This window comes from Babylonia areolata, chromosome 30 (assembly GCF_041734735.1).
Source record: "Babylonia areolata isolate BAREFJ2019XMU chromosome 30, ASM4173473v1, whole genome shotgun sequence".
Taxonomy (NCBI): Eukaryota; Metazoa; Mollusca; class Gastropoda; order Neogastropoda; family Buccinidae; genus Babylonia; species Babylonia areolata.
Genome location: NC_134905.1, coordinates 11,927,214 through 11,953,255, shown reverse-complemented (window position 1 = coordinate 11,953,255; position 26,042 = coordinate 11,927,214). Strand labels below are relative to the sequence as shown.

Here is a 26,042-nt window from a genome sequence, read left to right as displayed (position 1 = left end):
CCAATGAAAATATACATGTAAACAAATTTAAAACTGTTTCCACATAAATCATGCGGATTCATCACGGGAAAGCGTAAATCGGTTTGACAAACACCCTTCAATCGTGTGTGTTTGAACACAGATTCAGAGAACGTGTTGTTTCCGACAGCGTGTGAGATGTCTCCGATATGTTCATTCGCACCCCGTGGTTGCTATATTAAAAGCAACAACAACAACAACAACAAAACTGTGTATGTTAATTTCGTCGTTGTTATGGTTTGTTTGTACTTTATCCGATTAAGTTTAGACACAATCATTGTTTCTGACACATGGCGAGATGCGGTAATATACGGATACTGGCGTAAGATTTCCAACCAAGTCAACGCATATAGTTCAGTAAGACTGTTTTCAGTTGAAGACTTGTTGCATCAAAAGTTCCAAACAAGAAAGTTCAAAGCAGAAAATCACCCCCTTAAATTACCTTGATTTTGGTTTTTGCTGTCTGGTGAAGTTTTATCACGAAATGATGTAAACTAGTTTATCAGTTCACAAGACAGACGAAGTGTGGAACGAAACACTGGGGAGAATTGATGTGAAAATGGAGTGCCTGCAGTGTTTCTGAAAAATAAAATCATCCAGGGTGGGGGAGTTAGTTTAGGTATTTTGGGTTCCATGTTACATATGTCATAAGGTTTTAGGTAATCATTAATAAAATACATAATTTTGCACAGGCTTTGTTTGAATGCATTGCATTGGCTATTGATCGCGTGATAGATTCATTACTATCATTATTATAAATCCAGTAATTCAAACATCTGCGTCGGGAAAGTTAGTTTAGGTAACTTGGATTCAATGTTACACGTGTTACAAGAAAGTTTTACATAATCATTTATAAAATTTATGATCCATTGTTATCATTATGATTATTACTTATATCCCACGCTAAATCGACGTCTACTGCGGCAGGGTTCGTGATTCACATTTGCAAATACCGCTTCATTTCCAAAGAAAAATATGTATTTCATACCGTTCTTTTCACATCAAGACATGATGTTCAATTTTGCCATCATCTGCCCTCCATACTTTCCCAGTTTATTGTCTGGACATAGCGCCGATAATGTTCATTGAAACCGAAACGGGTTAACACATATTTAGATATTCACATTCTACACCTTAATAAGCGGAGCATGGAGTATATCCAAGTTGTGCATTGCGTAAAATATTAACAGAATTGTACTTACGAACTAAATGATCCCGTGCTGCCTTTGTAAATTCACCTTTGCAGTCAGTATAACACTGATTTCATTCTTTATTATATGTCATGAATGGTAGGAAACTGGAAAACATTCATAAAAGCGGATTTGCGTCTTCTACCACTTTAGTATAAAATACATGAAATTGAAAATGTTTGTTTCCTTTTGACCCGAAAGAGCTCTGTTCCTAGCTTATTGTTCAGATTCAGTGACCTGCTCACAGATCAGCATCAGCGCGGCAGCAGTCAGTCACATGTACTGTACCGCGCTGAACGCTTTCCTCTGGCGACCCCTTATACGTGACCGCGCTTGTGTAACCTGCGCCTGTGCTTGCCTTGCGACTCTTTGTAAGGCGCTCTCGCACAGGCAGAAGTAATAAAAAATATTCGATTCTGGTCATTAAAAATAAAAAAAACCTACCTATGTTCCCGCCCCCCTATAGTGGCCAACTTTATATCAGTGTGATCAGTATGATTTATTCTATTTTATCGTAAAAAGAACGGTTTTGTTGCAGACATTTTGACCTAAGGCAAATTTTAATCTAAATTTCCTGGCCTAATATAAGAAAGAATAACATTCAAGGTCAGCATAGGCTTTGCAATTCCAGGGAGTACAACTCACTCACCCTGTGTCCGCGACATAGCGATATCATCGTCAGGGAGTGAGGTGGATGAAGGGGTGGGGTGGAGGTGGGGGCTTAGTAGATTGTGCCCAGCATGATATCACGTTGAGTCAGAACAGGCACTGCTGAACACCACCTTACTCAGCAGCAATGCAGGGGCATTGATTTGAGTATTTTCCGAAAAAGACCACTTGGGCGAATGAACATAGTGAAAGCCCTGTACACTGAGAGTAAAACACACAAGCTTTTTATGTACTGAATATAATTTCAAAATGTAATGTTTAAGATGAGAAAGATCAATTTAAAGCAAATTAAGCCCCCTAGCATTAATTACAGATTAATTTCCCTTTTTTACTATCTGCACCAAAGACATGCAAAATAAATATAACTTCCATGCTTGGCAAAAGAAGTTCCTGTTTGAACAAAAAATGATAAAAATGACTGCTCTTGTTGTGTCAGAATATCAGATGAAAGTGCCAAGTTTAGAGATTTAAAAAAAAAATAGATATAACAGTAAATTCAGTTTGCATATAATTTGGCTTCTTTTTTATCATGTTTTTTGAGCCCATCCCAGAGGTGCAATATTGTTTTAAACAAGATGACTTGAAAGAACTGAATTTTTCCTATTTTTATGACAAATTTGTTGTCAACTGACAAAGTATTTGCAGAGAAAATGGCAATATTAAAGTTTACAACACACACACACACACACACACACACACACACACAGACAACCGAACACCGGGTTAAAACATACTCACTTTGTTTACACAAGTGAGTCAAAACGGATGCGACTCGCTCTCCCCGTAGAGAACAGCTCGGAATGCACACGGAGAAATCTGTTTTGACAAAAGAACTAGAGTAATACAATCAATACAACTACAAAAGAGCTCTACTACTGTGCAGGACTCGTGACGACCAGTGTAACCGCCACGGGAAACTAAGTAGCGTCAAAAAACAAAAAAACAAAAACAAACAGATATCACACAGCACGCCGGTTCGAATCCTTCATTTCAAAGGTAAAGGTCCCATAGTTCTTTACGGCCATCGGGACAGTGCATTCTGAATTCACTGTGTCCAGGAGCTCGGCATTGGAACGCTGAGCCCAGTCCTCTCTGTCAGTCGCTTTTAAAAGATCCAGGAACCGGGCCCACAACTTTCTGATGGCGAGCTCGGCGCTCAGCCAACTGAGCCTCACAGACACTTGAACGGTAAAAAAATAAAATAAAATAAAATAAATAAATAAAACAGAAGAAGAAGTATATTCATGAACTGTGCTCAACTTGCATCCACTGAAAACTTGCATTCACTGAAACCGTGCCTTACCTCAAAGAAAAGGAAGACGATGTAGGGCGGTGGAAACGAGAAAGAAGAGAAAGGGTTGAAGACACAAATCAAAGGAAGAAGAAGAGATGAATGAGAGGCAGATCTTGAGAGGGAGATGTGGGTCCTTTGAAGAATGGCGAAGTAAAAATTTTTTCGTTTGAATGCCTTTCGTGCAAAATATTGCAAAAACACCAGCCGTCATGGCGAAGTGGTTAGCGTCGCGGACTGATGGCTGGGAGGATGCGGGATCCCAGCAGAGGTTGGTTTTTCGGCCCGCGGCCGGCTCCTACCCAGAGTTGAGTGTGCTATGGGCTTAAATGGGAAGACTGGGACCACACAGTCGAGTATCATCCACTTCACGGATCAGTCTTTGGGTGTGTTGCTCTAATTTCCTGACCAACACTGCAAGTGTCTGTATCTCTCAGGCCTGGTTGACGCCGGGATATTATTATGACAGGAAGCGTAGAGTACAGCCTTGTCACATATTCCCAAACCTAAATGGACCTCCATAGCAGCATGGTCATCCTCCTCCCTTATCATCCACTAAATTATAAAACAGCTCCAAATACCCCTCCATTTCCGCGCTTGGGGTGATTCTTGTCGGGGTCTTCAGCGTCAGCCGAGCGGATGCATGGGGGACTGCCGTTGTGGTGGTCGTTAGTAGGGGACTTAGTAGGAGGTGTCCAAAGTACGTAAAATCAGAACAGGCACAACCAACGGAACACCACCAAAGTGACTCAGCAGCAATGCAGGGTCTCCTCTGGTGTGTGGCCTAATGGCGACCTAACATCGATGGTTCCCTGTGGACTGCCGGTACTGGAACTGTGGCAGACGAGCCCGGGTGTGGCTGTGTATGGGGGACTCGGAATGAGTGGCGTGGGTGTAATGCCTCTGAAACGGTGCAGATAACGAGGCACTAAGACAAGAGGCAAAAACATAGTGTTTATGCAGAAAAGAAGTTAATGTCTATCACATACTTGTCGAGTGTCTAAGAACAAAAAATTGGTCTTTCAAAAACTCACTGACCAGTTTCCACTGAACACGTATTTGTCGTTAGATGATGTTTTGAATAATTATTTATTACTCCGACAAATCACAGAATACTTGAACCAAAGTCCAGTTGGAATCTACCTTTGATTGATTATATTTTTGTTACAATGAGAATGCTTAATCCTGTTACAAGAGTGTTCTAGAAATCGTTTAATCTCGGTTCAGTCTTTCGTAGTTCTTTTCAGTTTTAACTTTGCTACTTTTTATGTCTCTTTTCCTGTATCAGTCACCCAACCACCTCTTCCCATCGCCCCCTCTGCCCCACCCTCGCCTCCCAAACCCCACGCGCGCACACACATATACTACTCCTTCCCCCGTCTAATATCACTACCAGTGAAAAGACGTTAAACTGAAGAAACACACACACACACACACACACACACACGTTTCAAGTTTCACGTTGTAAGTTTTGATTGTCCTTCACTCCCACTGGAGTACGGAGAACAATTACAAAATCATGATTTCATACCCAGAATAAACATTTCCAAATGCACAACACCACCACATGTAAGCTGAGAAAATACAAACGTCTTTTAATCACAAAAGAGTATCTAGACAACATTTGCAGATTTAATAAAGATTACAGCTAGAATGACTTTTTATATGGCCTCCCTTGAAAACACTAATTTTCCAACTAACACAGTCACTGAAGACAGACCTATGGTTTCTTCTTCTTCTTCCACGTTCCCTAGCCATGCTAGATTTTCAGTCTGGTCAGAACGGCGAAGTCCGCGGTCCGCCGCAGGGACCCCGCCGTTCCCCACAGTTTCGAGTCCTGGAGTTCCACCAGGCTGGGCCATGCCTGGCGGCTCAGAGCGTCGAAGGTGAGGCAGGACTGCTGGATATAGGAGGGGGTCTGTGGGTCTGTGCCACAAGGGCACTGGTCAGTATGGGATATCTTCAGACGGTAGAGATGGGTCAAGAGCTGACAGCGTCCCGTTCACAGTCTGGAGATTGTGACCTGTGTCGCTTTGTCCAGCTCACGGATGCCGTCTTTTTCGTCTTCCGATCCTATGTCCAGACGTTGGCACCATGCTTTCCTGAAGCTGTCTCTCAGTATCGTTTTTGCCTCACTGTAGGACACTGGGTGGGCTGACTGCTCTAATTAGACCTATGGTTTGAAACGTTGGTCACCTTTTAACGAAAGTTAGTCTTAAATTGTTTTACAATCCATAGTTGTTGGGTTTTTTTGTTGTTGGGTTGTTGTTTTTTTATTTAAAAAAAAAAAAACTTTCTCCATTTGGCATTCCTGTACATGTAGAGACCATTCCCATACCTATGGATACCACTCCTGAACCCGTAGAGACCATTCCTGTACTGAAGGGGCCATTCCTGTACCTGTAGAGACCATTCCTGTACTGTATGGGCCATTCCTGTACGAGTACAGACCATTCCTGTACTGTAGGGGCCAATCCTGTACCAGTACAGACCATTCCTGTACTGTAGGGGCCATTCATTTACCAGTACATACCATTCCTGTACTGTAGGTGCCATTCCTGTACCAGTACAGACCATTTCTGTACCAGTGCAGACCATTCCTGTACTGTAGGGGCTATTCCTGTACCAGTACAGACCATTCCTGTACTATAGGGGCCATTCCTGTACCAGTACAGACCATTCCTGTCCATTCCTGTACTGTTGGGGCCATTCCTGTACCAGTACAGACCATTCCTGTACTGTAGGGGCCATTCCTGTACCAGTACAAACCATTTCTCTACTGTAGGGGCCATTCATTTACCAGTACAGACCATTCCTGTACTGTAGGGGCCATTCATTTACCAGTACAGACCATTCCTGTACTGAAGGGGCCATTCATTTACCAGTACAGACCATTCCTGTACTGAAGGGGCCATTCATTTACCAGTACAGACCATTCCTGTACTGAAGGGACCACTCATGTACCAGTATATACTATTCTTCTACTGTTGGGGCCATTCATGTATCAGTACAGACCATTCCTGTAACCAAGTTGTAGTGTGTGGTGAGCCTGGCCTTTTTTCTTTGGTCTTGCAATGGAGGCCAGTTCCAGCAGCACACCATCAACCTTGGAACTACTCCTGAAGTCCTGCATGACCCATCTTGCTGCACACCTCTGGGTTTTCTCCGCAGTGAGTTAGTGCAGCTTGTCGTGATAGGGTCACACACAGAGCCACTATACTCAAGCACTGATCTGATCAAGGCTTTGGCAAGACTTCCCTCTAGGAATGCAAGAACAGCCAGGACTTCACCCCCGTAAGACAGCTCACAAGGCTCCACTTTAGAATGTATGACAGACATACAGGGTTCACTCCCCTCAAACAACACAATTAACCTTCACCGAACCAAGACCAAAGCACTGAACAGCTTGGCCATAGTATATAATATTTATTATTATAAGGGTATCAAACACATTGTGTCAAGAATAAAATTTCTGACGTCACGTCATGATTTTGGTGACTTCCAAACAGTTGCTTTGCATTCATGCTGTGAATAATTATTTTTCCCGGCCAGATGGACGAAGTCATAACGTCTGTTTCACGTCCATCTTAATATTTGCATATGGTGAGAGCTTTTTTAATGATTGATTAACAAATGTCGATAATATAGAGCTAATCAGAGACCATGCAAGCACGAAGAGCTTTGAGCCTGGAAACAAAGCGCTCAGAAAGTTTTCATAGCCGAGAAAATAAGTTTTCCCAATTTTGCAACTGTGAACTGAGCCACAATGAAGCCGAAGGGAAACCACTGTCAACGGAAGTATCAGGCGGGAAGTGGGGTGAAGGTCAACACGTCCATTTCGCCAGGCAAGGAAACATGGCTGACGATCTGTCACAGTTCCAGCTCCTTCTTGTGGGCATCCTCAGCACTGATAACAATGTCCGTACGCAGTCGGAGGTAAGTAGATCGCGATGCTTATTATCTCCGATTGTAAGCACATAAACGTATGATGTCGGCCCCTGCCGTTTAAGACTGTTCTCATTACTTTCTTTGCCTTCCGTGTCAATGAATGGCGTTTGCCATGTGGCGGCTCGGCGGTCGTTCTTTTTTAAGTCTTCATGGCTCTGTGGTTTTAGCTATACACTGACGATTGTTATTACCGTGTGTTAGCTCACAGCAGCTGAACATACTAAAAAAAAAAAAAAAGGTGATCGTTTGTGGTATTGACACACCTGATGTATATAAGTATTTATAACTCATGGGTGAAAATAAAAGCCATCCACTCAAATTAATAACAGATGCAGTGAATCCCCAGCAACGAATTCGATTAATGATGAAGAGCCCCCACCTTTTTCTTCTTCTTCTTTTTGTGTGTGTGTTGCTTTCATTCGTTTCATAAGTAGTAATTATCTATTGTTCAAGATGACTCATTGAATTTGGCCAAGCAGAGCAAACCAATAGGCCTAGTTTGCATCAGTTTGACATGGTAAGTATATGTAACACTAAACATGGAGTATAATACAAACTCCTCCTTTTCATAACATAGTTCCTGTTTTTATTGGAAGCATAAAACTGTAAAAGAGAACACAACTTAACAAGTAGCAGTCACATAATTTCAGCACTTCAACATTGCTAGCAAGGACATCAACCTGAAGTTGCTGACTTTGACATAAAGGTTTGTTAATATTGGTGTTAGCTTGAAAAAAAGAAAAAAGAAAAAAAAGAAATGATTTAATATCTTCTGAGAAATTATTTAAATGGTTGTCTGATATAGAATGGCAGAATTTACTTTATTAAGGTTTGGTTCAGCATACTACAGGGTACAAGTGAATGACATCACGCACAAAAGATTTTGCGATCGTTCACCATTTTAACAATCAGTAACCTGACAACAAACTTGTGCGTCTGGGATCATTAGTGTTGTTGATGCTTTCAGAACTGTAAGCGTGCTGATCTGTTTTAGATTGCAATAGAGCTTCTTATGATTGAAAAGGTGGAAAAAATGTGGGAATGAAGAAAGCACTTTGAAGAATTCTTAAGAAAAAAGGTGGTCTCAAGCTTAAATGGTGGTGATCAGACACAAAACCATCACATTTAACCATACTTCAGATAAGGCGCATGTTTAAGACACTTTCAGGGGGATGTTTAACAGGTACATATTCATGTGTGTCACTGTGTGTGAAAGCTGTGGCGGCTGAAGAGAAATGTGTGCAGGAATGTCAGTGTCGCGTGTCACAAATGTCAGTTTGTTTGATTCTCAAGCCAGTCAAGGCATTACTCAATACTGAATCAAAATCAGTAACACAGTGCCATCAATTTTGATTACAATACAAAGTTGCACTGCGCTTGGGCAAATCCATATATTGGACACCATATCTGCAATGTAGATTTCTGAACAATAGCAGAACCGTACCAATATGTCAGTCTTGTGTGCAAAATAATTATGATTTATATGTTGACAGGGTGGATTTCCTCTACAGAATTTAGACAACACTTTGTTTGTTCCATGGGTTCTTTAAAGCACACAAGCATCAAACTGCAGTAGAAACAACAATATTAATGCCCGCATTTCTGGAATCATGAACAAGCTGACTATGCGTTTCATGTTTAAACTTGGAGTTACTGCCCATGGTTGTTTGTCTTTCTGCTACTTACTCCATACACATAGTGACATTCTATGTTTGGTATGTCTGTGTGTGTGTGTGTGTATAGACCTGTACTAAAGAAGCTTTTAGAAGAGAGTGACTTGTCAGAGTGCCCTATTCAGATACATGTTTCTTAACCGTGGTGGTTGAAGTCATCTTGAGTCTGCACTTGTCAAAATGCTGATCTTGACAGGTGATTGATCTCTCCATGGCACGCATTGAGACCACTTTGAAAAACGACTCTCAGATGCACACACACACACACACACACACACACACACACGCGCACACACATAGACATGACACACACAGAGATGCACACACACACAGTTGCACACACACGCATGTGTGCATGCATGCATGCAACAGAAATCTTTGAAGCATTTGACGTCAGTGTTGTTTGTGCTGTAATTACATCAGTCGATAACGCACCAGTACGCGTCTTGACTGCAGAAAATATAAGTTGTTTAGATCTGGGATCTGGTATAGCCAGTGCACCAAAGATTCACACGTATTACTTGCATGCAGTGTTATATTTTTTTCAAGTGTACTTGCACTAGTTGCAGTCTGTCACTTATTAGGATGTCCGTACATGTATATGTTTGGCTGTTCTCTTCTTTTTTGCATGGCTGTATTTTAGTATTGCGTAATGTCTGTCCATTCCATCCTTTCTGTTACAGTGCGTGTGTGTGTGTGTGTGTGTCCCATTTAATTACACATACTTAACTGTGACCCAACTAGTGCAGACTCCGGCAGGGGTCTGACATTCCTGTCCTGTGCAAACTACTATCTGCCTATGCGGAGAAAACGAAAGTACTACGGCCGATAACCTCCCAGAAGTAGGTAACCTCCCCTTTGTCCCGCTGGCCAGCGCCCTCTTTTTCCCACAGCCATCATGACCCCTGTTCCTGTGCTCTTAGTTGTTTTTTTTGTATTTTCTGTCTGTCTGTCGATTCTCTGGCATTCTTGTTTTTTGTCAAATTATGTCTCCAACCAGGTCACATAATTATGTAGCTCAATTGGGCGATCGTGCTAAAATTAAGGCGTGATCGCAATCGATTTGCTGACACTCTGGGCCCTATACTCCTGGCCCTCTCAACAACGCCAACCCGCCGCCTCCTCCACTTCCTCTGCTCCCTCCGGTCGACTCTAGACCTCCATTACCTCCTTTGGTGACTTCTAGAGGTTTGTTGCCCCACACTCAAGTCAGTGTTGCCTTTATTGTCAGTTTTATCGATCCACGAACGCATTTGATGCGATCTGCGTTTTCTCAGCCCTGCCAGTCGGCAGTGCACGAGTCGACCTCCTCTATCTCTTTACCCATGCCCACAGTTGCACCAATGGAATGTGCCACAATCCCTTTGGGGAAACGACACAAAAAAAAAAAAAAAAAAAAAAAGGCTTTGGATCCGCACGCTAGACTGGGCCCTATGTGCGATGTGTCCGTGGTGGCAGCCGTGACATCAGGGGTCTGATGTATGGACAGGGACAATTTTTGTCTCAGACTATTGCGAAGTCTGAGACTTCAAAGTCTGAGACTTCGGGAAGTCGGAAAATCGTATGTATGGACAGAGACTTCACCTCAGACAACGAAGTCTGAGACAATCGACAATTAGTCTGAGCCTACGAGGTCAAACTATTTTTAGACGGGGAATAACCGCTCCGAGTGAATCATTTCCGGTTCAATGCGCACCGTGTTTTTGATCGTCACCCTCTGGGTAGACATTTTAAAGGGTTTTTTCACCCCCTGTCGGAGATTATAAAGGGTTGTGACTGGTGTGTAGTGTGTGCGTGTATGTGTGTGTGTGGTGCGCGTGCGTGCAAGTATCACTGTATATACAGTAGTGTGTGCGTGTGTGTGTGTGTGTGTGAGTAACTCTCTGTTACACACTAACACAGCACTCGATACTTGAAACTGAAGTGAATATTTTTTTTCAATGTGCTATTGATTCCTTACAGTCAGCACAAAGAAAGAAATATATTGATAACATTTTACCGAACTTCTCTAATCCAGCCATGGTGATGCTCTTCGCTAAGCTGTTCTTCGTACAAGCTGAGCCAGTCAGCATGCCAAGCGCAATGCGGCGTGGTAGGCCTAGAAAAACTTGCAGAAAAAAGCACTCGAGTTAAAGATTCAACTCCTCGAACAGGAGGTCAGTGAATGTAAAAAGAAGCGTTCTTTCTCAGAATCGGAGTGAAATTATTGACCTTGATTTGACCTTGATCTTTATATGACACTGACCTCTCTATGACCCTGACAATGTCAGTGTCAGACTGTTATTCTAATTCAAGGTACCTTTTTTTCCTATTTCTTTGCTTTGTGGTCTAGAAATCCGAATTTGATTTCCAGTCTCATCTTCTTTGAGCCATTGACCAAAGCAGAAAGCTTGTATAACTTCCAGGCTTCATATATGTACATTTGAGACTGGTGTGTGTGTGTGAGTGTGTTCTTTGATCCATGTGCTTGTGTTTTTGTTTGCTTTATTTACTGACTTTAAGACAAGTCATCTTAATAAAATATTAAAACTGGAAAAGATTGTCTGTCTGTCTCTCTGTCTCTCTCTCTCTCTCTCTCTCTCTCTCTCACTTGTTTGTGTGTGTATCACTTAGTACCTGTTTCAAAAATTTTCCTGAATAATCCTGTCTCGAACTGCTTTCCCAGCTGCTGTCCTTGCTCTTTCGTTGCCAACGTTGGGTTCGTCGTCTTCGTCAGCGCTGTCATCATTGCTGTCACTGGATGATGAATCAGAAGAATCACCCGCAGGTGGAGGCAGACGCAAGTGCCTTGCCTTGTTGTGCAGCATAAAGCAGACAATGATGACCTTGCAGGCCTTTGTAGGTTGAAAACGAAGTCCAACTCGCAAGCAGTGCCAACGTTGTTTGGTGACCCCAATGGCCCTTTCAACAGCTGTACGTGCTGAACTGTGGGAGAAGTTGTACTGTCTTTCCCTTCTTGTGGCTGGATTTCTGACCGGGGTCATCAGCCAAGGTCTCAACATATACCCGCTATCACCGAGGATGATTCCATCCACTGGTCTCTGGTTCCTCTCAAAATCCCTGTAGAGTGTAGACAGACGAAGGATTCTGGCATCATGAACTGACCCAGGCCATCTGGCAATCACGTTCATGAACACGAGGTCAGCATCACAAACCACCTGAAACAGTTAATCACTTTGTAAAACTAAGACTTAGGTTAAAAAAAGAAAATACGTTGCAGCCAAATTTAATATATCTATCATCATGTACAGTATCACACACTCACTTTCTCATTTTGCCCTTCTTGTTACACAACACTCACATGCAACACAATTTATTTTATGTTTAAACCTCTCATTCTCTCTCTCCCTCTTTCCCTCCCTCCCTCCCACCCCCCACCCCCGCCCCTCTCTCTCTCTTACACACACACTATAAAATCCATGTGTCTTATACAAAAACGCACATCCACCCATACACATTCACTCACAGTTTTGTTCCAGTCATCTGTAAACATCCACAAGCTCAAAACTGTCATTAGGAGCTCTAAAGTGCAATACGAAAAGGAAATACAGGCTGTCACAGAATATTCAACAGACAATATTAACACGACATAAAAGAGTCGTAAAGGTAAGCAGTCGAAATTCAGTCCAAAAATGCAACGCAGCAAGGCAGGCCTTGAAGTAGGCCTAGTTGTTAACAAGTTTAATGATATTTATCAGTAAGCGAATAAAAATAAATACATTTATTGAATAATTAACACATCAATGGAAAAATAAATAAATAAATAAAATATGTATGATTGGAATTCAGAAAAAAATAAATAGACCTGTAAAGAAATAAACATTAATAATGATGATTTTGACAAAACTGGTAATAATAAACAGAAAAAAGCAACAGCAGCAGCAACGACAATAAGTAAACAATGATAAAACAACAACAACAAATAATAATAAGAAGAAGAAGAAGAGAGAACATGCCAAAATATAAGTAATGTATATCATTCGAAAAGTATATGTGATTTGAGAATAAACAAACTTACCTGAACATTTATGGAGTGGAAATTCTTGCGATTGACGAATTCGTGCTCCTGCTCATGTGGCCTTTGAATGGCCACATGAGTACAATCGATGCAAGCAAATACACGGGGGAAACCACACATGTTGAAAAACTTCACCATGCTGTTGTCCGCTTGTCGCTGGGTTGGTGCCCTTATGTATTGACGAGATAGCCCGAAGAGAGCATTTGTCACTCGTGTGATCGTCCGACAGACCGTACTTTGATCAACCCCGATGAGATCTCCTACTGTATTTTGAAAGGTACCAGTGGCATAGTACCTCAGTGTAAGCAAAACTTGCAGCACAGGAGTGAGTGCGCCTGTTCTAACTGCTGGAAACTCGAGCTCCTCTTCAGTCTCGGTTGTCAAATCATAGATGGTTTGACGATAGAATCTAAACTTCTTATAGATTTGGCGATCATCATAAATTTCCATTGGATGACTTCTGTCCCTGAAAATCCGTGGTCTTCGGCGTTGCCTCCGTCGATTGTGTGCGAGAAAGATGACTGCCGCCATATTTGTTTTGATAATAGGCCGAGACAATGGCCCGTCCGCCTGCTCTTTCGCGGGTGTAAATTTGGGCTGGTTTAGTCCCAGCTTTAGACTGAGACTTCGTATTGTCCGGGTCCATACATAGCTACAAACGCCGTTTAGTCTCAGACAACTCATATAGTCCCAGACTTTCCGTATTGTCCCTGTCCATACATCAGGCCCCAGATCACGCGACCCCCCATGAGGCATGCCTCGACCGTCTCGGATCCTGTGGCAACCGAGGTGTGTAGGGATGCCCTCCTCTGGTGTAGGGAGGAAGGTGGACCACTAGGGGACATGCTCGCCCATACGTGTGCACCCCCCTCCTCGTCCGGAGAACCCGATCCAAGGGAGGCAACCCCTGCTTCGGCACCCTTGCCGGTGACCGCTACAGTTGTTTCCCTTGCACCGGCACTGCTCCTTGCCTACAGTGTGGGTGCGTGCACGGTCCCACCAAGCTATGCGGTAATGACCCCATCTGCCACACCGCCGATTGCTGCTGTTTCCCATCCACTAATGGCGTCTCAGCAAGCTGCTCAACCAAACAATCAGCAACTCATCACTAACTTGCTGCAGCAATTATGCGCCACTCTGCTTCCCGGTGCCACACCTTGCACCTGCACCGCCCCTCGCCCACAGAGCAGGTACATGCACGGCCCACTGAACTTCGGCATTGCTGGATTCTTCTGCCCCATCGCCTAACTCTGCTGTTACCCAGACTAATATCGGCACTTCCACGTCGGAGTGCCTTTTGATAACTCGATCCTGCCTCTCGGCACTGCTCGGGCCAATCTTGTCTATCCCTTTATCCGTCAACACACAACAGCTGAATGTCGGTCCTCTCGCAGGAGCTATTCGCGAGGTTGGACCGCCATTCAGCTACAGGGGAATGCACATCCCACGTCAAGCCAATGGACTTGCCACCCCCACGTCCACGATGCCCATAACACTGGATTACGGCGCCGTCATGCCACATGCCCCGACTGTCTCGTGTCCGATGGCGACCGATTCGGGTTGGGATGCCCACAGCACTAAGGGACATTATAATTATTCCCCTTGTGGCTGTTTTCACCTGTGCCAGTTACAGTGGCATCGAACCACGGACTCTCACACGCAGCATGACACTCCTCCCTCTACAGCAAGGACACGTTGCACCATCCTTTTTGCTGATTATTGGCGCCAAGGGAGGCAACTCCGCATTCGTAACCTAGGCGGTTGACGCTGTAGTTACTTTCGCTGACACAGCACGTCACTCCTGCCCCCCATGCTGTCCACCAACAATGTTTCGGTTTCTCATTGGGTCCTAATGCCCATTCATGGACTTGAAACAAATATGCATGGCAACTGCACCTTCCTTGCTGTTTCTCAGGGTATTGGCCACTGAACTTTTGGGTTCTTCATCCCCCCACACCTGCACACAGTCCTCTGCAGGCAGCCAACCCTATTACCATTCTCTTCTTGTTATACACAATAACAGGAAATAAATCACAATATTTCCCCTTCTGTTCTTTTTGATTTATTATATATATATATAAAAAAAAAAACACAGAAAAAACCCACCTATATATATTTATATATATTATATATATATATATATATGAATAATAATAATAAATATTATATTAAAAAAAGAAGGATATATATATATAGATATAGATACACAGGCAGAGATATAGATATAGATATATATACAATATCTTGCTACATTTATACAGATTTCTATTTACACTTATAGATGTATACTTATCCCTCAGTATACACATGTGTGTGCACTTACGGGATAGGTTCATACGACTTCCATATTAACATGTACACTTTTATTTCTATCTCTATTCATTGACATCTGTTCATTGAGATTCCCTACACAGCAATATAGGCACACTTGCATTTGCGTCATTCTGTTCACAATGCCCAGATCTCTCTGTGTCTACATACTGGCACTTTATTCATATGCGTATGTACATCTCTTATATATAGGTGCATACACAGACTCCTTTCCATTACGGATTATGCACACTTACCCATTTACTTGGGTATATCTGTGCACGCTACACGTATGCTTATACAGCCGCTTATTTCTCATGACTCGATCTCTTGTCATGTCATTGGCATATTCCTGACATCATCACTTGAGTTGATGGAAGTTTATAATCCCTTTGCACATATATGTATTCACTTTCATACATTCATCCCTACCTTGCTTTCGGAGGACGACTGCACTCACAGACAAAACTGCCTCATTCACACCTGAATGTATGCTCCTTCACATCTCAGTAGTGGCTGGTCCTTAGGGACCCCACACACACTCCCTTCCCACCCACAGGGCTAAGGATGCCCTCTCCTGGTGCATGGAGGGACAAGGCAACCCAACTCATTTGCCTACAACAATCACCCACAGGGCTAGAGATGCCCTAACCTGGTACAAGGAGGGATGAGGCAGTCCAATTTAAAGGTGCCACTCCGGACACATATGCCCTTCATTCCTTCCAAGTTTTAGCAGGCCCAAAAACTGCCCACTGGGCAGGAGACAATCACCCTAAGTCCATCTCTTCCACTCCTCACTAGTAGCAGAAGGCCTGGGTAATAATTGTTTTCCTCTACACTCGGGAGAAAGGCATATTGACGAGGATGGATGCGTCTCACAAAGCACAACGAACTGTTCTTTACCCACAGGGGCATACCTTTCTGCCCACTCATACTGACGCGGCAGATGCCACATTCAAGCACATTAGTTCGCCCCGTCACCTTGCTTGAACAGAGATCCAGCATCGATATCTCAAACAATTGGCGTTTGAAAGCAATTTCTGCACTTGGTCTTCCATGCACGATCCTTTCAGCCTCAACACACAACCACTGCTGTGGTTACAGATGGGCATTCCTTCTCAAGCCTGTCAGAGGATGACTTTGTTGTCACTTCAGAAGCAAGCACCATGTCTTTCAGACACATGGTTGCACCACAAGACCCCATCAACTCCTTCCAGCTTTCTTACATTTCAACATAACCTGCATGGTGGACACCTTCATCCCTCAAGCACACAGCAGTTGTTTCCTGATTTACCCATGCTGACTGGTGTCCTCCTAGGACCAGTACATGATAATCAGTCGTGTACAACAATGACCATCAGAACAGCAGAGGAGGCAACTGCTGCCCTGACTATTCGGGCTGGAATTTGATTATACAATTTATAGTAGAGAGTGTTTTGCCCAAGTTGCATCCCCAGTCCCTCGATCAAGAGGGCCTTAGGACTCACCATAGGGACGGATCCCAAAGGCTAGTTAGCCCCCAAGGCTACAGCTTTAAGTCCCAGTGCAGTTTGACTTCTAGTCTGAGAGACATAGTCAAGGCTACAGCACTAAGTCCCAGTGCAATTTGTCTTCAGTCTGAGAGACATAGTCCTTCATGAAAGACTAAGCTGCAAATGATTTCCCTTTGCAGTTCAGAAACCGCTGATAATACAGCTCTCACTTTATTGTTGGCCATACTGAAAACGCATGTCAGATCAGTGATTTGATGTAATTGGCCAGTACAACACATCTAGAGCCACTTTCCTCCCTGCCCCCGCCCTGCTCCATCCAAGACTTAGTGCGCACCACACACAGCCTGAGGCCTGTCATGGATCCGGTCCCCTTTTTCTCTAAAGAACCTTCAGTGTAAATGTTCCCCATGGAAACCCTCTTCCATTAGGAATTCCACCACAGAATGAGACTCAGTGACCTGCGGGCACATGAAGTGCACTCCCACAGCCTGATCCAACCCAGCCATTGACTGCCGACAACTTTCTGCAGGTTGCTCCAACATGCCACACTCAGGTAGAGAAGCCACCAAGCCTTCTGTATGCCCCTTCGTGATGGTACCTACCTTGGCAATTACACAGCCCTGTCCCAGAGACACCAGGGACTTCAAGTCTCTTGTTGCCAAATGTCTGCCCTTCTATGCATAGGCAACATGCCAGTGCTGTCTTTTTTTTTTTTTTTTTTTTTTTTTTTTTTTTTTTTGGCAACGACAGAAAAGTGGCAGGGGGAGCGCCTATCGCCTGTCAGCTCTCATGGAGGAGCTCTACAGATCTGGCTGTCACGTCACGCCTCAGGCAAGCCCAGCATGGTGGCCTACCTCTGTCTCATGCCACAGTTTCCTCCAAACACATATATCACTTCCACTATCGGCCCACAACCGATGTGGAATCATCAGATCAAACCACATGTGCACCTCCTTGCATTGACGCTCAACCGCGCTCAAGTGAGACAACCCTATAGGGTATGTGTTTCCTTCCCTTCCTTTGATTCGAAGGGCTCTCAGTAAAGTGTGGATTCAACACACCGAAGAGATTTTCTTTGTGCTACATTTATCAGCACAGCTGTGGTCCACAGACCTCTCCCACAATACAGCTGCAGATATCCGTAGTTGACACAGTACACTCTACCTTCATCGAATTCTACTTGAGGGACATCTATCACTTTAGGGATGATGGCTCAAGAGGCGTTGCCTCTGTAGTGGTCACACAACAGGCCATCGCAGCGCACTGGCGATAGGATTGAGACTTGATGCCTCCTCAGCCAGAGCACATGAAGTCAGAGCATGGTCCTCTTCTCTTGCCTTAGCGCACTCAACACGGCTGCAAGACATCATGGATGCTGCCTACTGGAAAAACCTTGCCACCTCATCAACTTCTACCTGAGAGACGTCGCACGCCTGCGGGATGATGGCTCAAGAGGCATCGCTTCTGTGGTAGTTGCACAACAGGCCATCGCAGCACACAGACAGTAGAACAGGCAAGCCCTCCACCTTGTCGCGCTATTCTGCACTTGTTGGGTCACGGTTAAGTATGTGTAATTAAAAGGAAATTTTCTATCTAAAATTACGTTTAAATAACATACTTACCGTGACCCAAAATTAAGACCTTCCCGTCTTCCCTGCTTCCTGTTCTCCCTGCTCGCTGCGCTGGTGATGGCATATTGCCGTCAAAAGAGGGCGCTAGCCAGCGGGACAAAGGGGAGGTTACCTACTTCCGGGAGGTTATCGGCAGTAGTACTTTCGTTTTCTCCGCATAGGCGGATAGTAGTTTGCACAGGACAGGAATGTCAGACCCCTGCTGAAGTCTGCACTAGTTGGGTCACGGTAAGTAGTTATTTAAACATAATTTTAGATAGAAAGTTTCCTTTCTTTAAACTTTTTGTGCATGTGTTTGCATTATCATGAGTTCAAAGAATGGGACACACACACACACACACACACACACACACACACACACACACACACTCGCACACACACACACACACACATACACTCACACTTTCTCTCTCTCTCTCTCTCTCTCTCTCTCCCTTTGTCTGTCTGTCTCAGCACTGCAAGTGTGAACTATCACACAGAGTTGAATTGAAAACACACACACACACACACACACACACACACACACAGAGAAAAGGAATGTGAAATCAGTTGTGAAGGACCTTAAAATTTGACAACATTTTTTACTATGCACATATTTGTGCTAATTTCATAGTTTGATGGACTTCAATGAAATTTAACAAAGTGGCATACTGTTCAGTTCTAATTGTGTTATATATTGATGTATTTACTTTGTTATATGTTAGGTTTTTTTGTGTTTTTTTTCATTTTATGTCATTTTACTTTTCTTTACGTTAATGTTTTGTCTCATGGCTCTCAAAGGCTGACCAGTGCATCATTTTTATGTGTGCATTAGGCATCTGCTCCCTTCGAAAATTATTTTAATTTAAAGCAGATAAAGTGTAGCATAGAATACATGGATCAGTCCGCACACTCTGAAACTGAAACTCCTCCCGTATATCATTTAAAATTCTGAATTCTTTGTCTCATCATGTCCGTCACAGCCCCTCTCTGCCTTCCTTTAAATTTAACCTCAAGACTTTTCTCTTTCAGCAGCATTTCCTCCAGACCCTCTCTCATACATGAAAATAGTTAGTTGATTGTGTCGGTATATTTGTAACACTGTGTAAGTGTACTGCTTGTGCATCAAATGTATGTATGGATGGGTTGATGGAAGGGAGGATGTATGGATGGATGGGTGGATGTATGCATGCATGTATGTATGTTTGTATTGTGTACAAGTTTGTAGGCGCATATATGTTTATTGTAAATGACTGTGAGTTGAGGACTGAGTGTGTTTCCTATGCGTGTGTGTGTGGATTGTAAAGTACTTTAAGTAATGAGGAAAGCACTGATACATGTCCAGTTATTATTATTATTATCATTATTACTATCTTAAGCAAACGCTACTCATTGTCAAGATCACAGCAGGCATTCACAAATTTTGGGTCTGTCTTTGTGGACATAATTTTTTACACCCCTAGATTCTCACTGTCCTCTATGTCTGATTAGTGATGGTTCTTGACCTAAGTGGACACTGATCACACATTTCTGCTAATTTTTATTGTCTTTTCTCTCTCTCTCTCTCTCTGGCCAGAAATTGACAGAATGACTCAATGAGCAACGCCAGAGGTATTACCTAGGTGTATCACACTGTTGCCTACTTTTCTTTTTCAGTGTGTAATGTTAACAGACTGTAAAAAGTTGTTATAAAATACTTTGCTTGAGAAGTATTTAGGAAAGGGACTTGTTGGCTTGTTCAGTGACTGCATACTAAATTCACTCAATTATGTCAGTGATAGGCCAGTGTCTGTAAAGAAAATTGCATGATGATGATGCATTACACTTGTCATGTTTACAAACAGGCTCTGCATGGAACTTGCCATGCTTCTAGTATATATACTACAAACAGTGAACTTTCTAGGATGCATTTGAATGGCCAGCACAAAGACTGTTGGTCTGAATAGCCACAGGCCATGGTAGTTCCATTATCAAGGTTCTTAATGTCCCATCTTGCCCAGGAACCAGTTCCCACCCTGTCAGTATGAAAGGGGAAATTGTTCTATTAATAAATTTTCACACAAAAAATAATTTTATTTTCTTCTCAGATAAAGTTCCTGTTGACAAAATTTATGTGAAGGAGCAGAAACATCTGTCACCTGCTAAAAAAGAAGAAGGAAGTCTTCGTTACTGATTTACTCACAACTGATAAAATGTCAGAGTTCCATCACTTGCATGACATGTATTTGTGTGTAATTTCAGACTACTTTTGAAGGACTGCCTGTGACAACCAAACTTGCCTTATTGATTCAATGTGTTCGCAATCAAGAGGCATCTTTGGAGGTGAGTTTGACCTTTTTTCTTTTTTAAAAATTATTTTTGTGTCCACAATTGTGTTACTTTTGTGAGTGTTTCTTTTCTGGTGTCAGTAGTCAGTGTGAATCCTTGGCCTGTCCTAGTTTGAAAAGACACTTGGCCAGCATTCCGAGGCAAAGGGAGTGAGGAATAAGGCCCTAAGCCAGACAGACCAGTGTCAGACTTCACCAGTGCACAGTATGGGAGGGACAACACCTGTATTGGCCTGTCCGTTCACACCCAACACTGTATCCATTACCAAGATTGACAAATGCCCAGCCTGTTTCCTTGTTTATATTATGTGTTTGTTTAAAAAAAAAAAAGTTTTTCTCAGTTGTCATTCCTTATTATAATTTTGAAAACAAGAGAGGCAAGGCCTTCAAGACTCACTTGTGATACACTTTAAAAAAAAAATCTAATCGTTAAATGTGTTCTGTATTTCTTATTATAAAGCTTTGGGTAAAAAAAAAAAAAAAAGTCCTAACCAGATTCGAACCCCGCGTGTTCGGGTGAGAAGAAACTATCTTACCCATTACACTATCGTGGCCTTTAACTGACGTTCTAAAATTTAATATTTGAACATACTTTTTTAAAGGGCGATAAATCAATTGCGGTATTCGCAGTGAGAACGCTGTTTAAATCATATTATTCCGGTGCGGTGTATCTTGGGCATTCAAAAAATCTTTAAGGGCAATTAAAAATTCTTTTTAAGTCCACGGTAAAGGAGACGTGGCTATCCTCCCAATCACACTGCAACATTTAGCCATTTTCTCTAGATCTAGATAGATGTACAAGTTTAGTTACATCCGCCAGGAATGTAGTACGACACGGTCGATTCAATTTCTCTTTCTAGTTTTATAGTTTTAAAGTTGATATGAAAATTTAGTATTTTGTTAAACTAATAACATGTAGAGCCAAGTACAAGTACTTCTAAACGTCGTAAGAAGTGAAAAGGACTTCATTTTGAGAAAAGTCAAGACTGGAAATTTTTTCGTTTCATCATGATCAGTTCAAGGGTATTAACTCGCATGGTTTACAATTTTTAACTGTGAATTCTGACTGATTCTGTGGATACTTTTATGGCAGTTTGGGGCATAATCCAGTAAGTGACGAGGCGTTCACAAATCTTTCTCTGAATAAATATTTGAAGGTCTCCTTCTCCAACTTTCCATCACATGTTATCATGTATTGTCCATTGAATATAGGATTGAACAGGCAGGTCAACAACTTGAAACAAAATGGCGTCGTTCGCGTTCGCGAAGAATATGAGCACACGCTTTGAATGTGTATAAATATGTGTACACAATTGATTTTTGTCCATGACCTTCAGGGCTCAGCCAATAGATCTGTAAAGTCCACTCGTCGTATTGATTTTAGTATTTTCTGAAAAGACCACCTGGGCGAATGAACATAGTGAAACCCCTGTACACTGAGAGTAAAACACACAAACTTTTTTATGTATTGAGTACAATTTCAAAATGTAATGTTTAAGATGAGAAAGATCAGTTTAAAGCAAATGAAGTCTCCTAACATTAATTACAGATTAATTTCCCTTTTTTACTATCTGCACCAAAAACGTTTGCAAAATAAATAAAACTTCCATGCTTAGCAAAAGAAGTTCCTGTTTGAACAAAAAATGATAATAATGACTGCTCTTGTTGTTGTGTCAGAATATCAGATCAAAGTGCCAAGTTTAGAGAATAAAAAAAATTTAACAGTAAATGCAGTTTGCATATAATTTGGCTTCTTTTTAAAAAAAATTTTTGTGCCCATCCTAGAGGTGCAATATTGTTTTAAACAAGATGACTGGAAAGAACTGAATTTTTCCTATTTTTATGCCTAATTTGGTGTCACCTGACAAAATATTTGCAGAGAAAATGTCAATGTTAAAGTTAACCACGGACACACACACACACACACACACACACACACACACACACATCCGTCTAAAAACACTTATAGTGAATAGACGTTAAAGTTAAACTGAAGATAAAACACACACACACACACACACACACACACACAGACAACCGAACACCGGGTTAAAACATAGACTCACTTTGTTTACACAAGTGAGTCAAAAACTAAGAGAATGTGTTCATTAGTGGCCAAGTTGGCACAGTGTCATGCATTTTGCATTGAATTAAAAATATAGATTGTGTAATTTTCAGTTACTAGATATTACTTAATTTGGCATCTGTAGATAGGGCTTTTCCCTCCTGCATCTGATTAACCCTTTCGCTTCTGGAACTATTTGTCCACCATTTTGTTTTGCATTCTGCTTTCAAAAAACAATCAGTTCACTTCCAACTTCTCTACTTTCACACCATGAATTTATCAGACACTGCTCTTTTTCATGGCAAAAGGGCAAACTGTGATCACATTCAATTGAAATTTTATGTAGCATGTGATTTGGTTTGAATTTGATTCGATGGTGAACATGAACCATGTCAAATTAAACAGTGATAAGACTGAAGCGTTGCTCTTCAACACTGGCCAGTCTCTTCATTACACTCTTTATTTTTTATCAAATCGTCCAATAAGAGTTTATCACTGTCTTCTCCTTCAAATTTACGCTTTAATTCTTTCTGAGCACCAGCTAAAGAAAGCAATCTTGGTTGTTTTTGTGCATCACGATTGCATATCTTGAGCACGGTGTCCAACATTTTGCTGAGCGAGTGAGGAGCCAGGCAAAACACTGCGGCAGTAACCCAACTAGATTGTTCAAATAAAAGACTGCCCCATGACGTAGATGGGTTTCTAGCTATGAATAGAATAGAATGTAGAAAGATTCCCCAAGCTAATGCTACCAGTATTTTTGTCAACGAGCTAAATACAAACCAAGGAGAATTCAGGATACCTCGATGAGTTATCTCGCCATTGTGGCAGCGAAGTGTACATGCTTGCGCTGACAAGTTATCTTGTCATATAGGCAGCCTAGGGGTTAATTGGTATCCTTAAACAGAGGATTTACCTCCTAAATCTGATTGAATTAACAAAAAGATGTATTGATCTGTCTTCAGGTTTGCACGATATAATGCATTTTGCTGCTTTGATCTAGATACTTTAATTTGAATCCTTAAACAGGACTTTCTCCCTACATCCTACAACAAACAGCATATCCAGATATTGATAAGAGATGAAGTTTGCACAATTTTGTTCATTTCAGATTGAGTTACAAGTTATAGATATATCACTGTCAGTATCATGATTGAATAGTTGACAGCATACATTCATAAATAATGGTAAACCAGGCTTCCCCCACATCTTATTAAACTAATTTTGTTCAAATGGTCCTTGACAATCCGCTCCTTTAAATCAGTTTAGAACATTATTTACCTTGTTGTGTGCCTCTTATGTGTGCTGTGTGTGTGTGTGTATTTTTGTGTTGTATAACAATTAGTATATACTTTTAAGTCCCTTTTTGTAAAATGTCAACAGCCCTCCTTGGGAAATAGGAGCTCTTTAAATTCACTTTGTTATTATTGATGGACAATCAGGTTCGCACGATGTCGTGCATCTTGCTGCGACGTATGTTCTCGTCGGGGTTTGATGACGTGTGGCCCCAGCTGGGAGAGGAAGTACAGAATGGCCTCAAGCAGCAGCTCATGCTGGCTATCCGTGAAGAGACGATGCCCGCCATTCGTAAGAAGGCCTGCGACACTGTTGCTGAACTTGCCAGGAACATGTTGGGTGAGGCTGGGCTGGGAGAGATTTTGTGCTGATGGGTGGGTGGGTGGATGTGTGTGTGTGCTAGTGGGGGTGTGTGTGGGGGGGTGTATTAGTGCATGTGTGTGTGTTTTTGTTAGTGTGTGTGTGTTAGTGTGTGGTTTTTTTTTGTTTGTGTGTGTGTGTGTGTGTGAGAGAGAGAGACTTGTGTGTGTGCATAAATGAAGGTATATTACAAAATAAAAAAAATGAAGGTATTGTAAAGAATGCAAAACAGCACATACACGTACATTAATACTCTTTTTTTTCAAAACTGAACATGGCATGGTGGCACCAACATGAGTAGTCAAATGAACAAACAAAACCCATACAATCAAAGTGATGATGATGTTGATTTTGATGTTCATGATGTCGATGAAGATGATGATGACACAGATGATGATGGCACCAACAAGTGGCAGGACGTGCTGAAATTCATGTTTGAGTTGGCCAGCTCTGGAGACCCAGGACTGATGGAGAGCGCCCTGCACATTTTTACGTGAGTACAGCACTGTAGTATTGATAATGATAATTAAAGGTGATGCTAAGAGGCACAGCACAAGAGTAATGATCATAATAGTAATGATATTAGGCACAGCACAACAGTAATGATCATAACAGTAATGATGATATTAAGCGCAGCAGCAACAGCAGACGAACAAAATGGAATGGACACATTGCATGTTCATTAAGTGGGTCCCTGATATTTGATTAAAAAAAAAAAAAAATCTAGAACGAACACAAAAGAAATGAAAATGCATGGGGGCTTTAGTCTGACACTAAATGTTTTTGATTTGATTAATTTTATGTTGACTGAATGAGATGCAAGTGTTGTTTTTCATTTACCTTTTAACTCTTTTTTTCTCTTTCACTTGTTTTAACTGTTTGCTTGCTTTGCAATGTTAGACTTGCGTCCCTTCATTGCACTGTTACACATCTATGGGACATATCTCTCACATGCAGTTTTCGTCAACAATTTATGGTTGATATTTGAAGGGAAACAATCTGCTTTGTTTTTCTTTGCCTTCCAGAATGTTTGAAAATTGTCTATATCCCTTGGACTTGTATGGTCTGCACTGTATGACTTATAGGCTGTAGGATATTCTCAAGTCATTTGCATACACTGCCAAAATGGTATTGTCTAACAAAGATCGACATGGGCTCATTTTTCAAAGTCTTAGAAATGGCTCTGGAAATACTGAAAGATAAGGACAGTGGGAAGGAAGCCTGTGTAGTAGTGAGGGTGGTGATTCCGGTGCAGCTTTGGATTATGATAATAACAGTTACAACCCACTTCGTGAAACAGAGTGAAAGTAACAGTGATCAGTGTAAGTTGTGTGACTGAGACTGATCAGTCTGGGTCTGTAGCAGTCCAGGAGTCAAGTGAACATGAACCAGTTGCCAGCACAAGCACTGACACTATCTTGGTAGCTGAAAATGGATGGGGGTTGAGGAGAGTGGTGGTGAGTCAAGCTGGCCACCAGTGGGGGAGGGGTAGGTGGTATCTGTTGGCTGGGTGCCAACACACAGCCAGCCAGCCAGAGTGTTTACCATCAAGCTCTTATGTAATACTGGGCCATAGGCTCCCACTGAAAACAAATTTGACTGGAAATCCTGGAATTGATTGTAACCACTTGATTTCATAGTGATTTTCTCTGATTCACACACAGTAACAACAGTTATACAGTGGAATTATTATTTAAAAAAAAAAAAAAAATCATCTACTTACAGTGCAATATATGAGCAGTCATCTTTCTTTGCACTTGGATGAAAACCTTAA

The 26,042-nt window shown here is 42.0% G+C and overlaps 1 protein-coding gene across 1 annotated transcript in view; it reads left to right on the top strand.

Moving 5' to 3' along the window:
- Positions 1-6,986: 6,986 nt before the first annotated feature.
- Positions 6,987-26,042, top strand: part of LOC143275650 (importin-5-like) — a 96,045-nt gene continuing 76,989 nt past the window's right edge. The window contains exons 1-4 of the mRNA XM_076579901.1: positions 6,987-7,104; positions 20,462-20,542; positions 24,055-24,247; positions 24,659-24,761. Of these exons, the coding sequence (XP_076436016.1) occupies positions 7,024-7,104; positions 20,462-20,542; positions 24,055-24,247; positions 24,659-24,761 (458 nt within the window). The 5' untranslated portion in view covers positions 6,987-7,023. The remainder of the gene's footprint in view (positions 7,105-20,461; positions 20,543-24,054; positions 24,248-24,658; positions 24,762-26,042) is intronic.